At 38.4% G+C, this 12,902-nt stretch overlaps 1 protein-coding gene across 1 annotated transcript in view; it reads left to right on the forward strand.

Moving 5' to 3' along the window:
- glu (structural maintenance of chromosomes 4-like protein gluon) overlaps nucleotides 1-12,902 on the forward strand; it is a 256,802-nt gene that overhangs the window by 133,850 nt on the left and 110,050 nt on the right. The window contains exon 15 of the mRNA XM_090377488.1: nucleotides 10,427-10,588. Coding sequence (XP_090233614.1) covers nucleotides 10,427-10,588 — 162 coding nt within the window. The remainder of the gene's footprint in view (nucleotides 1-10,426; nucleotides 10,589-12,902) is intronic.

Raw genomic sequence — 12,902 nt, forward strand, 5'->3', positions numbered from 1 at the left:
CGGTTAATTCTCCAGTGGGGCAAAGATAACTTAGTTGTCTTCAATCCTTCTAAAATACAGTCCTGTCTTATATCTCACAAAAAAGGATTCTTCTGCTCCTATGCTTACCTTTGGTGACACTCCGATTTTTAGGCAAGTTGATATATCTCTTTTGGGGATTACCCTGACTTCTAATCTCTCTTAGCACAAACACATTACAAATATTGCTTCCTCTGCATCTAAAAAACTTTGTTTTCTCTTTCGCTCTCAGCATTACTTTTCTTCCAAACAGCTGTTCACTCTGTACAAATTGCAAATCTCCCCTACCATGGAATATTGTTCCCACATCTGGGGCGATGCCTCCAAGACTTCTCTCAGGCTTCTATATTCTATTCGGAAGAGGGCAGTTAGGTTAATTAATGATTCATCTCTAACAGAGTCTCTCCACTCGCTGTCTCATAGACGTACTGCTTCTGCTGCATGCCTTTTCTACTGATACTTCCATGGGTGCTGTTCTCCTGAATTGGCTTCTATAGTTCCTGTTCTCTCTTTCAAAACAGTCGGAACACGTTCTGCCACCAGCCAACATCCATTTACTGTCCAATTTGAAACTCACAGAACCAACTTTTCATCTTTCTCGTTTATTCATTCAACTGCCATTTTCTGGAACAACCTTCCATCGTACATATTTCCTGAAAGTTACAGTCTGCAGAAGTTCAAGTCTAATGTCAACAAATATCTTTCGTCTTCTCAACTACCAACCCAAAAGCACAGTACTAAGTACTATAGGTTCTAATACCTCTCGTATTTGGGTTTTTCATAAAAAAAAAACTTCCCCTCTGCCTTAAGTTACTCCTAGGTTTCTGTTGCACATGTGGGAAACGTTAAGCTTTCTTCATATGGGAAACCTTTGGGGTTTTCATTAAAAAAAAAAAAAAAAAAAGTTGTGACAAAAATATGGGCTTTACTAATTTGCAGATAAACAGCGCTGATTTGTAGGTAGGAGTTTTCAATGCTTGAGTGAAATACTTTGAAAATCTACCTGATGAGAATTTGTTTGTAGTTGAGTTAATGATGCTATAATGATTCCTGGCTATACAGTTCATTGCTTTATGCAAGTCATTGAAATCATTAAGTTAAATGGGTTGATGATTTAAACAGTAAGAAGCTAGTGGAAGGCAAATCCACTGCCTTGAAGAAAATAACAGAAGTAATGGAATTGATAAAGAGACAATATTGGCTGAATATACTTAAGCCAGAGAGCATATAGTAAGTTAAAAATAAAATGTTAAGTTTGAATTTCACAGTAATCAGGAAACAGGAGAGATGAAGAATGTTCAACAAGTTCTTGTATTGACTTTTCTATTTATTCTTATTTTAAAAATTTTCAAACACTTCAAATAAGCCAGATGCAAAGAAGATATGTTCTTCATTGGTGTTTTCTAAGATATCCTTCAAAAGTAATGTACATATTGTAAAACACATGCATTTTTATGTGCAGTACCATTTCTTTTGATGAAACGTATAAATTATATTGGTTTTGAACGGGAAGAAAGGTAATTAATGGACAAACCCTATAAGATTACAGCTGATTTAAAATGTATTTAATTGTACACAATGCTATACTACAGCAAGCTCAGTCGGTTTCCAAAATCCAGCAGTCAGAATTGAGTTTGGCTACTGGATTTTGGATGATTTGCCTGTTGATAATGGTATAGGGAAATTGACTTTAATTAATTTACTGGCAGCACTCAGTTTCTTGTACAATAATGGGTTTTCCTTAAGTAATTTAATTAAGTAAGTTTATATGAAATGATTTACTCTGAACTTAATTGGCCTCTTGTGGATTTTTGGTAAAAAAGATCTTGAGATTGATAATCATAATATTATAACTATTCTTTAAACAACCTGAATAAAAAATAAAATGAAGTAAAATGAAAATAAATGGTGATGTACAAAAAAAATAGCACAAACCTGGATATTTTGGTGGGTGGGGGAGGATAAGGAAAAAAAAACTTGTCAGGTTGTAGGAAAAGACAACCGATATAGAAGTGTAACATCGGTTGTCTTTTCGAAGGAAAATAGTTTCCATTACGGGGTGAATGGAGAACCCCTTATTACAGCTTGTGTTCGGCCCGAGGTGAAAAAATTTGATGGAGTGGTGCCTAGGACCAAGATCATTGTAAAAAGCTGAGCTCAGTCAGCAATCTTAGCATTCTTGTGGTCAGTCAGTCAGTCATGCTACTTTTACCAGTAATGTTTAGAGAGCAAAGTTACTGGTATGTAGGGCATCTTGATGCTCAGAAATGCAGTTGCACGAGCCTTTTACTTAACTCACTTGTATAAAAACCCACAATCCGGGCACTAGTTATTATGCACCACCCTGCCCTACATGAAAAAAGGGCATGAGAGGTAAGATATTAAATTACCATAGATAATTTAAAAATTTGAAGCTTTTTGCCTAGGAGCCAACCACCTAGAAAGAAAATTAGTTTCTACAGGTGGATAATCAACAAGTAGTGTCACATTTTGACTTCACATCCTTGACCATATTTAAATGCTTAAGAGTGTGATGTTGATAACAGTCCAGCCATAGTTTTTCCATCTCTCCGAATGGGAGCAGGAATGGGATCATATGCAGGGCCGTTTCATGAGCTGACCCATACACATGGGTTTCTGGCCCCAGGTGCCAAGCGATTGTAATGCCTCTCTAAAAGCATTTTCTCTAAAGAGCATTTCAGTGAATAGATTGTTTTTTTTGTTTCAACAACTGTTTTTCTTGATTTCTCTATCAAAGTAGCTCTTTTGCACTACAAGAAGTAGGCAAAGGCCCAGAAAGGAAAACCACCTTTCTGCTTCCCCCCCCCTCTTCTAGTAGTACTAACTTACTAACTCAGCCGCTTGGTCACCTTGTGGCACTGCTCCTGCCTCCCTGTGGCAGGGCTGGAAACCTGGGTGGTAAAGCAAACCCCCATGGCCAAAAGGAGCAAAACGTGGATTTTGAAAACTTCCCACTGATTCAGACAGCAAATCCAAATTCAACGGATTTGCACCAACCGAATGATGACAATACCACCCGAAAGAGACTGAAGACAGATGCTTCCCTAATAGAACATCCAAGTTTCCTGATCCTGCATTCCTTAATGAACCAGGTCCTAGGCAATATATCACCATTCCTCATACAAAAATGTAGCAGGTTCCCCAAAAATGGTGCACTGTCTCAAATCTGGCAATCTATTGGTTGAAACAACAAGCTCTAAACACTCAGAGTACCTGCTCAAACTCGCAACATTCAGCAGAATTCCGGTTAAGATGTCACCACATGCATGCTACTCTCAATACTTCACCAAGGGTGTCATCTCAGAATGGGAACTAATGAACGTCTCAGAAGAGGAAATTGTCAACGAAATGCGGCATCAGAAGGTCACACAGACGAAGAGAATTATGATGAAAGATGGCGAACTTACTCCAACTCGCAGCAACATACTGACATTTAGCTCACCAAACCTACCTTCATCAGTGAAAGCCGGGATATTTGAAATGCTGCATTCGCTTGTATATCCCAAAACTGCTAAGGTGCTATAAATGTCAGAAATTTGGACACTCCCAAACGGTCTGTCGAGGTGATGCAGTATGCCATAACTGTGGATCGAAGGAACATGCCCAAGCCGATTGTAAATCGCAGTCTTCACTTTGCCCTAATTGTAAAGGTAACCATCCAGCCTTCTCTTAAACATGTGATCAGTGGAAATATGAGAAAAAATCCAAAAATACAAGATAGAAAAGAAAGTTTCTTTTTCTGAAGCCAGAAAACAATTACAGCAACTGATGCCAAGACGTACATATGCCAACGCTGCTCAAAATTTTCATTCAATATTAGTTCAAACAGATACATCAATCCCGCCAAGCATCTCTATTTCTGAATGTGCTCGAACTTTACTCTCCTCTGTATCTCAGTCCTCAAAGCAACAGACATCAAATAGATCTAGTAACACACCAGTCACGATACCACCTGTTACTCATGCAACTCCTGTAAGATCTAGTCAAAGAGAAAACTCTGATCCCGGTAACAAGCAGCATGCTGAATCCTTCCTTATGGACACAAATGAGACTTGCACTCAAGAAGAATGGAAACCATTCTGGATATTCATCCAGAAGACGAAATAGATGCTAGACCAATATTTCAATATTTGGAAGTCTGTTTCAATATTTCCGAAACAGACTTCCAAAAAGCAGACAGACACAGCTCCTTCACTTAAATCCAAACAATGAAAAACATCATCCAATGGAAATGCAGAGGCTTTCGCAGCAATATCAACAACATCCACAAGATAATTATGCATTATAAACCATTGGAATATGTTTACAAGAAACATATTTAACATCTCAGGTGTCTACCTTGATAAAAAAATTATACAATCTTTTGGCAAGACAGACCTGCTACTACTAATGCTCATGGAGGGGTAGCCATACTTATAGATGCAAAAGTACCCTGCAAACGCATTCAGTTCAAACTACTATTGAAGTTATGCCATGCGAATAGCGATTGGCATTACCCTAACACTTGCTTCAATCTATCTGCTACCCAGTCACCCATGTACCCTACATGAACTTGAAGATCTCATTCAGCAGTTGCCAACCCTTTTCTGTTTATTGGGTGATTTCAATGGACACCATCCATTGTGGGGTTCGCCCAGTACAGATGAATGAGGACAAATCATTGAAATGCTTATCAACAAACAAAATCTAACCATATTAAATACTGGTTCACCAACTTACCTCCACCTTCCAGCTGGAACAGTCTCTTCAATAGATCTCTCTATCTGCTCTCCAATCCTTTACCCTTGTATCGAGTGAACAGCTCTGGATGATCCGCTCAACAGTGACCACTACCCTTTAATACATAAAATTGAAACCTCACACTGTATACCAACAGAAACCCACACAAAATGGAAATTTTCCAAGGCAGATTGGGCAAAGTACACCTCTCACGTATCGTTTGACAATCAGATCATCAAATCTCATCCAATTGGTACAGTTGCCAATTATATTAGGAAACAGATCCTAGCAGCTGCACCCACTGCCATACCACAGTAACAGTGAAGCATCCGTAGAACCACCAATTATTGGTGAAACGAGGACTGTAAGAATGTAAAAAAAGAAAAAACTGTGTATGGAATTTATTCTGCAAACACCCTACCACCGCCAATCTTATAAATTACAAGAAAATTAGAGCCAAAGCCCGTCATATTAGGAAGCAAGCAAAAAGAGACTCTTGGGTTCGATTCGCAACTGCAATTAATAAAAATACCGATGTAAGAATTAGCTGGAAAAGAATAAGGCAATTAAATGGAAAATTTCCTCCCTTGTCGTCCCCACTTTTTACCCGGAATGGACAGGAGCTATCTACTCTTGCAGAGATTGCAAATGTACTAGGGACGGTATTTTTACAGTTGTCTGACTCTACGGCATATGATCCGTCATTTCAAAGGATTAAAGCTTTAGCGGAAAAATCCCGTCTAAAATTTAGAACTGCATTCTCTTTACCTTACAATAAACCACTTACTTTGCGATAGAACTGCAAGAGGCCTTATCCACTGCTAAGAACAGTGCTGCAGGCTCGGATGGAATATACTACATAATGCTACAACACTTAGACAATAAATCATTATCTTCGCTGCTGGCCTTCTACAATCGCATCTTCATGGAGCATTCCTTCCCCAGCTCCTGGCATCACGCTTTTGTACTGGCTATACCCAAACCAGGGAAAGATCACTCTATTCCAAATAATTACAGACCCATTTCGCTCACCAGCTGCTTAAGTAAAACCATAGAAAAAATGATACACCTAAGACTAACATGGTATCTTTATTCCCAAAATATGATCTCTGACAATCAATTTGGTTTCAGAAAACACCGATCATCCCTGGATCTCATGATCAAAGCAGAAACAAACATCAGGAATGCGTTTATCCAAAATAAGCATCTCGTAATGGTATGTCTCGACATAGAGAAGGCCTTTGACACCACTTGGCAGTTTGGCATCCTGAGAGACCTTCATTCTCTGAACCTGAGAGGACACTTACCATATTTCATACAGAATTTCTTGCAGCACAGGACCTTTCAAGTTTGCTATCTGCAAGTCCTTTTGCAAACATATATACAAGAAGGAATCCCTCAGGGCACTGTACTCAGTGCAACCTTATTTGCAATAAGAATAAATCAGATGACCAAAAATATTCCCAACACTGTAAATTCATACCTTTATGCCGATGATCTGACTGTCTCCTGCAGTTCACAAAACATGGGCTTTATTGAAAGGCCAACTGCAAACCTCAATTAATAATATTGAGCTATGGATGAGACAGAATGGTTACCGACTATCCTATCAGAAATCAAGAGTCATTCACTTTTGCAATAAATAAAAGATGCATCCAGATCCAGAGGTACCTAACAAATCATTCTATCACGGTTGTGAATAGCATTCATCTTCTTCTTGGTCTGATTTTCGATAATAAACTGAACTTCTCAGAATATATTACACATCTAAGGACTGCTTGCCAGAAAAAAATGAACTTACTAAGAGTTATCTCTTCTACATCATGGGGTGCAGATTGTTACAACTTACTTCACTTGTACAGAGGCCTAATCAGATCTTGCCTCGATTATGGTGCCCCATTGTATGATTCTGCTGGGGAAAGCATGCTAGCACGTCTTGCCCCTGTTCAACATTCTGCCCTCAGGATTGCTGTAGGAGCTTGTAGAACATTGCCAGTACAAAGTCTTTATATCGAAGCACATGAACCTCCTCTTAGCCTCAGGAGAAAGATGTTACTTCTGAACTATGCAGCCAAAATTCAAAGTCTACCTACTCATCCCATTAGGCCAATACTTAATGATCCACAGTTCACAATGTACTACAGAAATAAACCTAGAGCAGCTCAGCCCACTGGCATTAGATTGCAGGCTTTATCACAAACTTGGAATATACATCTAGACAAAATCCTCAAAGATCCAAACATTTCAGATCTTCCTTGTTTTTCTATTAGACCATCCTGTGACAGCTACTTCCTAAACTTGGGAAAACATTCACTAGCAAGTACCAATATACAGCAACTGCATACTGCTCACACACAAAATTACCCAAATTTTACACAAGTATATACTGATGGATCAAAGTCTGGGAGTGGAGTCGGTGCTGCAGCTGTCTTTCTCTATAACATCATCTCTGTTTCACTTCCCACTGAATGCAGCAGTTATACAGCTGAATTATGTGCCATCAAGCTTTCCTTAGAAAATATTCTCCATTTGTCCATCCAAAAAAGTGTAATATATACTGACTCGCATCAGCCTTTCAAAATTCCTCCTTAGCAATGCATCCCTTAATAAAATCTATAAAATCTCAGCTGATGCATGTCCATGATCACAAGCAAGTAGTCATCTTTTGCTGGATCCCAGGCCACACTGGGATATCTGGGAATGAAAAAGCAGTCTCTGCAGCCAAACATTCATCTAATATAGCATTGCCAGATTACTACATTCCATATATGGACTACAGATCCCATGTAAGGTAAAATGGACACTTCTATGGCAAGCTCAACTGAATAACAAGCTCCATGAAATAAAACCTGGCCAGAATGTGAATTTGGCACTGTCCGCTCACTCGCATTTTTCTTCTTACAGGAAATGATCCTCTGCAGTGTACGCACTGCAACTCTCTTCTCACAATGAAGCACATTCTCGTTGAATGCACCTTATACACTCAAACTCGAAAAGCCTCATTCTAATAATGTTATTTATTGTGATAACTAATAATGCGATTCAGTTTCAGAGTGATTATATATCTTTATTATGATTTTTTTTAAGAGTGATTTGGGTGCTATAGCTGAAAATCTTTGACCCTCCGCCAGCTCATAGGTAATGATGCAAATATCCCGGAATTTTTCTGCCTTTTAAAACGGATACATCTGTATAATTGTTTCTAACTGTTCTTACAGACGCTGTGTGACCTTTATCTTGCTTATAGGTGCAATATGGCCTAAGTAGCCCTTGTGCCAGAAATAACCATACCAATACCATGGGTTTCTATACAATGAACTGTGCAAGTGCTGGACAACTCTGTGAACCTTGGCATAAGGGATTGACCACTTCAACTAACATCATCAATATAACAATGCCAGAGCCTGACAGGAATAGGAAGCCCTGAAAATTTTTGTTTTCAGCTGCCCCCTTTGAAGATGCCATAGCCACGGTGGAGATGATGGGACCCCCCACGAAATTAGCATTAGCATTAGTAGAGGCATTTGATGCAAGAAAGCAAGCTTATGCAGCATCAGCCAAAAAAAAAAAAAAAAAAAAAAAAACCACTTCCACTTCACACCCCTCTGTTCGTTCAAAATACCTGTCCAGCTGAGCCTTAAACTTATTTAGGCTATCAACCTCCACCACAAGGGATGGAAGTCTGTTCCACCAACCAACCACCCGCTGGCTAAAGGCAAATTTCCGCACGTCTATCCTACATCTGTCTTTCCTCAATTTGATTTTATGCCCTCTCAGGTGATTTTTCTGAGCTAGAGGAAGAATCCCATCAGCATTGAGCATGCTTAAACCATTCAAGGCTTTATACACCTCTATCAGATCACCTCGCTGGTGCCTAGTCTCCAGACACTGTAATTTGCAAAACTTAAGCCTTTCTTTGTAAGAGCACCCCTTTGTTCCATTCACTAATCTTGTTGTCCTTCTCTGTACTCGTTCCAGCAGCTCTACATCCTTCTTGGAATGAGGCCTCCAGACCTGTATACAGTACTCTAGGTGTGGCCTGACCATTGCCTTATACAATGGAATAATCACCTCCTTATCCCTGCTGGAAAAATTGCTGTATATCATTGACAATACTCCATGAGCTACTCTTGCAGCCCGTCTGCACTGCTCAGAGAACTTCATATCAGCCTGCACAACCACCCCCAAGTCCCTTTCATTCTCTACCACTGTCAGTGTAGTACCACAGAGTTGATACATTGCTCTGGGGTTGCTGTTTCCCATGTGTAGTACTTTACATTTGTCAATGTTAAACTTCATTTGCCACCTCTCAGCCCATCTGCTCAACCTTTCCAGTAGTGTCCTTGACAACCCTGCCAACCTTTGTATCGTCTGCAAACTTGGACATTAAGCCCGATATACCATCATCAATATCATTTATAAATACAGAAAACAATAATGGACCCAACACTGAGCCCTGAGGGACTCCACTAATAACATCAGTCCACGATGAGCAGTGTCCATTGATTACCACTCTCTGTCTTCTCCCCCTCAACCACCCCTTTATCCATAGCAGCAATTTGCCTCCAATGTCACACTGCTCCAATTTGTGTAGCAGTCTTCCATGTGCAACAGTATCAAAAGCCTTTCTAAGATCCAAGTATATAATATCAAAGTTATTCCCTGCATCCAGTTCTTTTGTGACTGCATCATAGTATCCAATCAAGTTGGTCAGGCAAGACTTCCCCTTAACAAAACCATGCTGTGTCTGAGCTATAACTGAAGTCTTGTCTAAATGATCCTGCAGTGCTTCTTTAACCAGTGCCTCCATTACTTTTCCTGGAACAGAAGTTAGGCTCACAGGTCTATAATTACTTGTGTCAGCCTTTGATCCTCCTTTGTGAATTGGGGTCACATTTGCACATTTCCAGTCTATGGGTACCTCCCCTGAGTCCAAGGAAGCTCTCATAATTATGGCTAAGGGTTTGCTTACTTCCTTTGCTGCCTCCTTTAATATAACTGGATAGATCCCATCCACCCTGGGTGCCTTTCTTGTGTTTATCTTCAACAGTTTCTCCTCCACTTTACTCCCAGTTATTTCAAGATTCTGTAGCTTACTGCTAGAGTTGAATACACCTCTGGCATTCCCCTCGCTGAATAACTCCTCATGTGTGAATGTCGATGCAAAATATTCATTTAGTTTGTTAGCTACCTGAGCAGGATCATCAACACTTGACCCATCAATATCAAGTGGACCAATCTGATTCATCCCCTTCCTTCTAGAATTTACATAAGTAAAGAACTCTTTGCTGTTTTTCTTTGCATCCCTTGCCAAGGATTTCTCGTAATCTGCCTTCGCCTGCCTAACCTCCTTTGTAACTTGGTTGCATATCAACTTGTACCTATCATAGGCTTCTGTGTCATGTGTTAATTTGTATGTATCCCATGCATTTTTCTTCTCTGCCATATGCCTCACTGCCAAATGTAAAAATGAAAGGAAAACAAAAAGAATTTAAAGTGAAAAGCAATTTTGTGGCTTCCCATTAAATTCACCTTTATCAAAATATAATTATGGACAAGTTAACAGGTTATTATTTCTAATAATGTTATTCATTGTGATAACTAATAATGAGATTCAGTTTCAGGGTGATTATATATCTTTATTATGATTTTTTTTTTTTTTTTAAAGGGTGATTTGGGTGCTATAGCTGAAAAGTATGATGTTGCTATATCTACTGCCTGTGGTCCTTTGGATAACATAGTTACAGACACAATGGCAACTGCACAGAATTGTGTACAGTTTCTTAAGAAGTACAGCATTGGAGTTGCCACTTTTATAGCTTTAGACAAGGTTGGTGCTGATCTCTGTTTGTTCAAATTATTTTCTGTTTAGTATTGAGAACCAGAGATTGGGTAGGTATTATTATTGTGCTTTATATTGAGGAACTGCGTATATTTTTCTATAACAGTTGGAAGAGTATAGATGTTAAGAATTGGGATATATTATAATTGCTTGAAATTTCAATTTAATTTAACTGTTGGAAAATATGAAGTAAACTTTCCTAGCTATAACCCTTCCCCCCACATTTCCCTTCTCCTCAGTTTTAATATGGTATTTAGGATTGTACCGAGGTAGAATATCTGTTCATTACACATTGTATTTTTAGAGATAATCTATTCATTTCCCATGTGAAATAGATAACATAAAATACTTATAATTGTGTGGTCCATTTGATTAAAGAAAAACAGTGCTTTATTTCAGCTGAGAAGATTTCAAATTAGTTTCCAAAGTTCAGTTGTCAAGTCAGTTGAAGAAACAGCCCCTGGTGCTGCAGTTAAAGAATGCTCATTTCATTTTGGCCAAGATATTAGCCAAAAAATTTGAAACCTTTCAGACAATAGCTTGACTGAAATACAATCAGCACAAGGATTAAATTTTAGAAAGTTTGCAAAATTTAGAATTGACTTTTGTTTCCTTGGATGAGCATAATTATTTATGAAGGGCTTCCATCTGATATTCTCTCATTTGAAAAATATTAAGAATTTATTCAATATTTTGACTCATCTTGAATGGTCTTGATGCTCTATTTTCACGATCACTCTCTGATTACCTTGAAAATTTTGGTCCTCTTACAGTTAATCATCGGAAGGATAGCATTATGCATTGAACCAGAAATTGTTAGAGGGTGTCATGTCAGTGATCCCACATCTGAAAATACAATAGAGTAAGTTCAAAGAGCACCCTCACTTTAAGTCATCTGCTATGTAAAAAATCTTAAGTACAAGTTTGTCAGTCGTAAAATAAAGTTGAATTTGCTTATTTTGTTAAAGCTGTTGGCTTTAACGAAATCATTAAAGCTTGTGTTTCTTTATAAAAGATTAAAAGATTTCAGTGTAGTCCCTTAAATTGTACTCATTTGTATTTATTTATTTATGGTATTCATTGAACTCTATCCATTTATTCCTTTTGTCTGTCAATTGGAATTAGGGTATGCATATTGGGGAAACTGAGACTAAAGTGTACATAAAAATTCCTCATAACTCTTCAGGGCTTGAACCAAACCAAATCCTTTCCACATAAGTGGAGTAAGGATTTATTTCAGATGAATTCGATGTTTCTTATTTATTCCATGTATTTGTTGAGAGTGTATTTCTTACAATAAATATTTTTCTTTAACATTAGCATCTTTAGTATTAGTATTAGTAACGGCCGCATGGTGCAAGAAAGCCTATGGCTTATGCTGCACCAGCCAAAAAAAATAAAAAATAAAAAAAAATATAAATCCGAACAAAACAATGATAAAAACAAAAAAAATAAATAAATAAATAACTAAATAATAATAATTAATAAAATAAAAAATAAATAAAAAGGAAATTAAACCTATCATCCTATGTGCTTCCCTTACCCGAAAGTACTATCCAGATGACCTTTGAATTTCCCCAAACTGTCGGCCTCTACCACCCATGGAGGCAGCTTATTCCAGTAATTTATAACTCGCTGGCTAAAATAGAACTTCCTGCAATCCAATCTAAACATTTCCCCCCGTAACTTGAATTTATGTCCCCTAGTTCTAGCATCATTTATAATCTTGAAAATTTTGTCCTCATTCATTTTACTGATGCCTCTCAGAGCCTTAAACACCTCAATCAAATCTCCTCTAAGGTGTCTAGTTTCCAAACTCTGCAACCCACATATTCGAAGTCTTTCTTCATAAGGACGCCCTTTTGCCGATCTCACCAGGCGAGTTACCCTTCTTTGCACCCTTTCAAGAAGCTCGATGTCTTTCTTCAGGTGCGGTCTCCATACTTGAACACAGTATTCCAAGTGTGGTCTAACATAAGCCTTATATAATGGAATTATCACGTCCCTATCTCTACTTACAAAAGTTCGATAGATCATTGATAGGACACCATGGGCCTTCCTTGCAACCTGTTTACAATGCTCAGAGAATTTCATGTCTGACCGTATCGTAACACCCAAGTCCCTTTCCTCCAGTACAGGCTTTAGTTGAACTCCACCAAGTGAATAAGTTATTTTGGGATTACTGTTTCCCAGGTGTAATACCTTACACTTTGTTGGATTAAAGCACAGCTGCCATTTTTCTGACCATTCCTGAAGTCTATCTAGGTCTCTCTGAAGAAGCTCAGCTTGACAGTGATCATTA

The sequence above is a fragment of the Mastigoproctus giganteus genome, chromosome 1, assembly GCF_048544385.1.
Source record: "Mastigoproctus giganteus isolate SK-2022 chromosome 1, ASM4854438v1, whole genome shotgun sequence".
NCBI classification, from domain to species: domain Eukaryota; kingdom Metazoa; phylum Arthropoda; class Arachnida; order Uropygi; family Thelyphonidae; genus Mastigoproctus; species Mastigoproctus giganteus.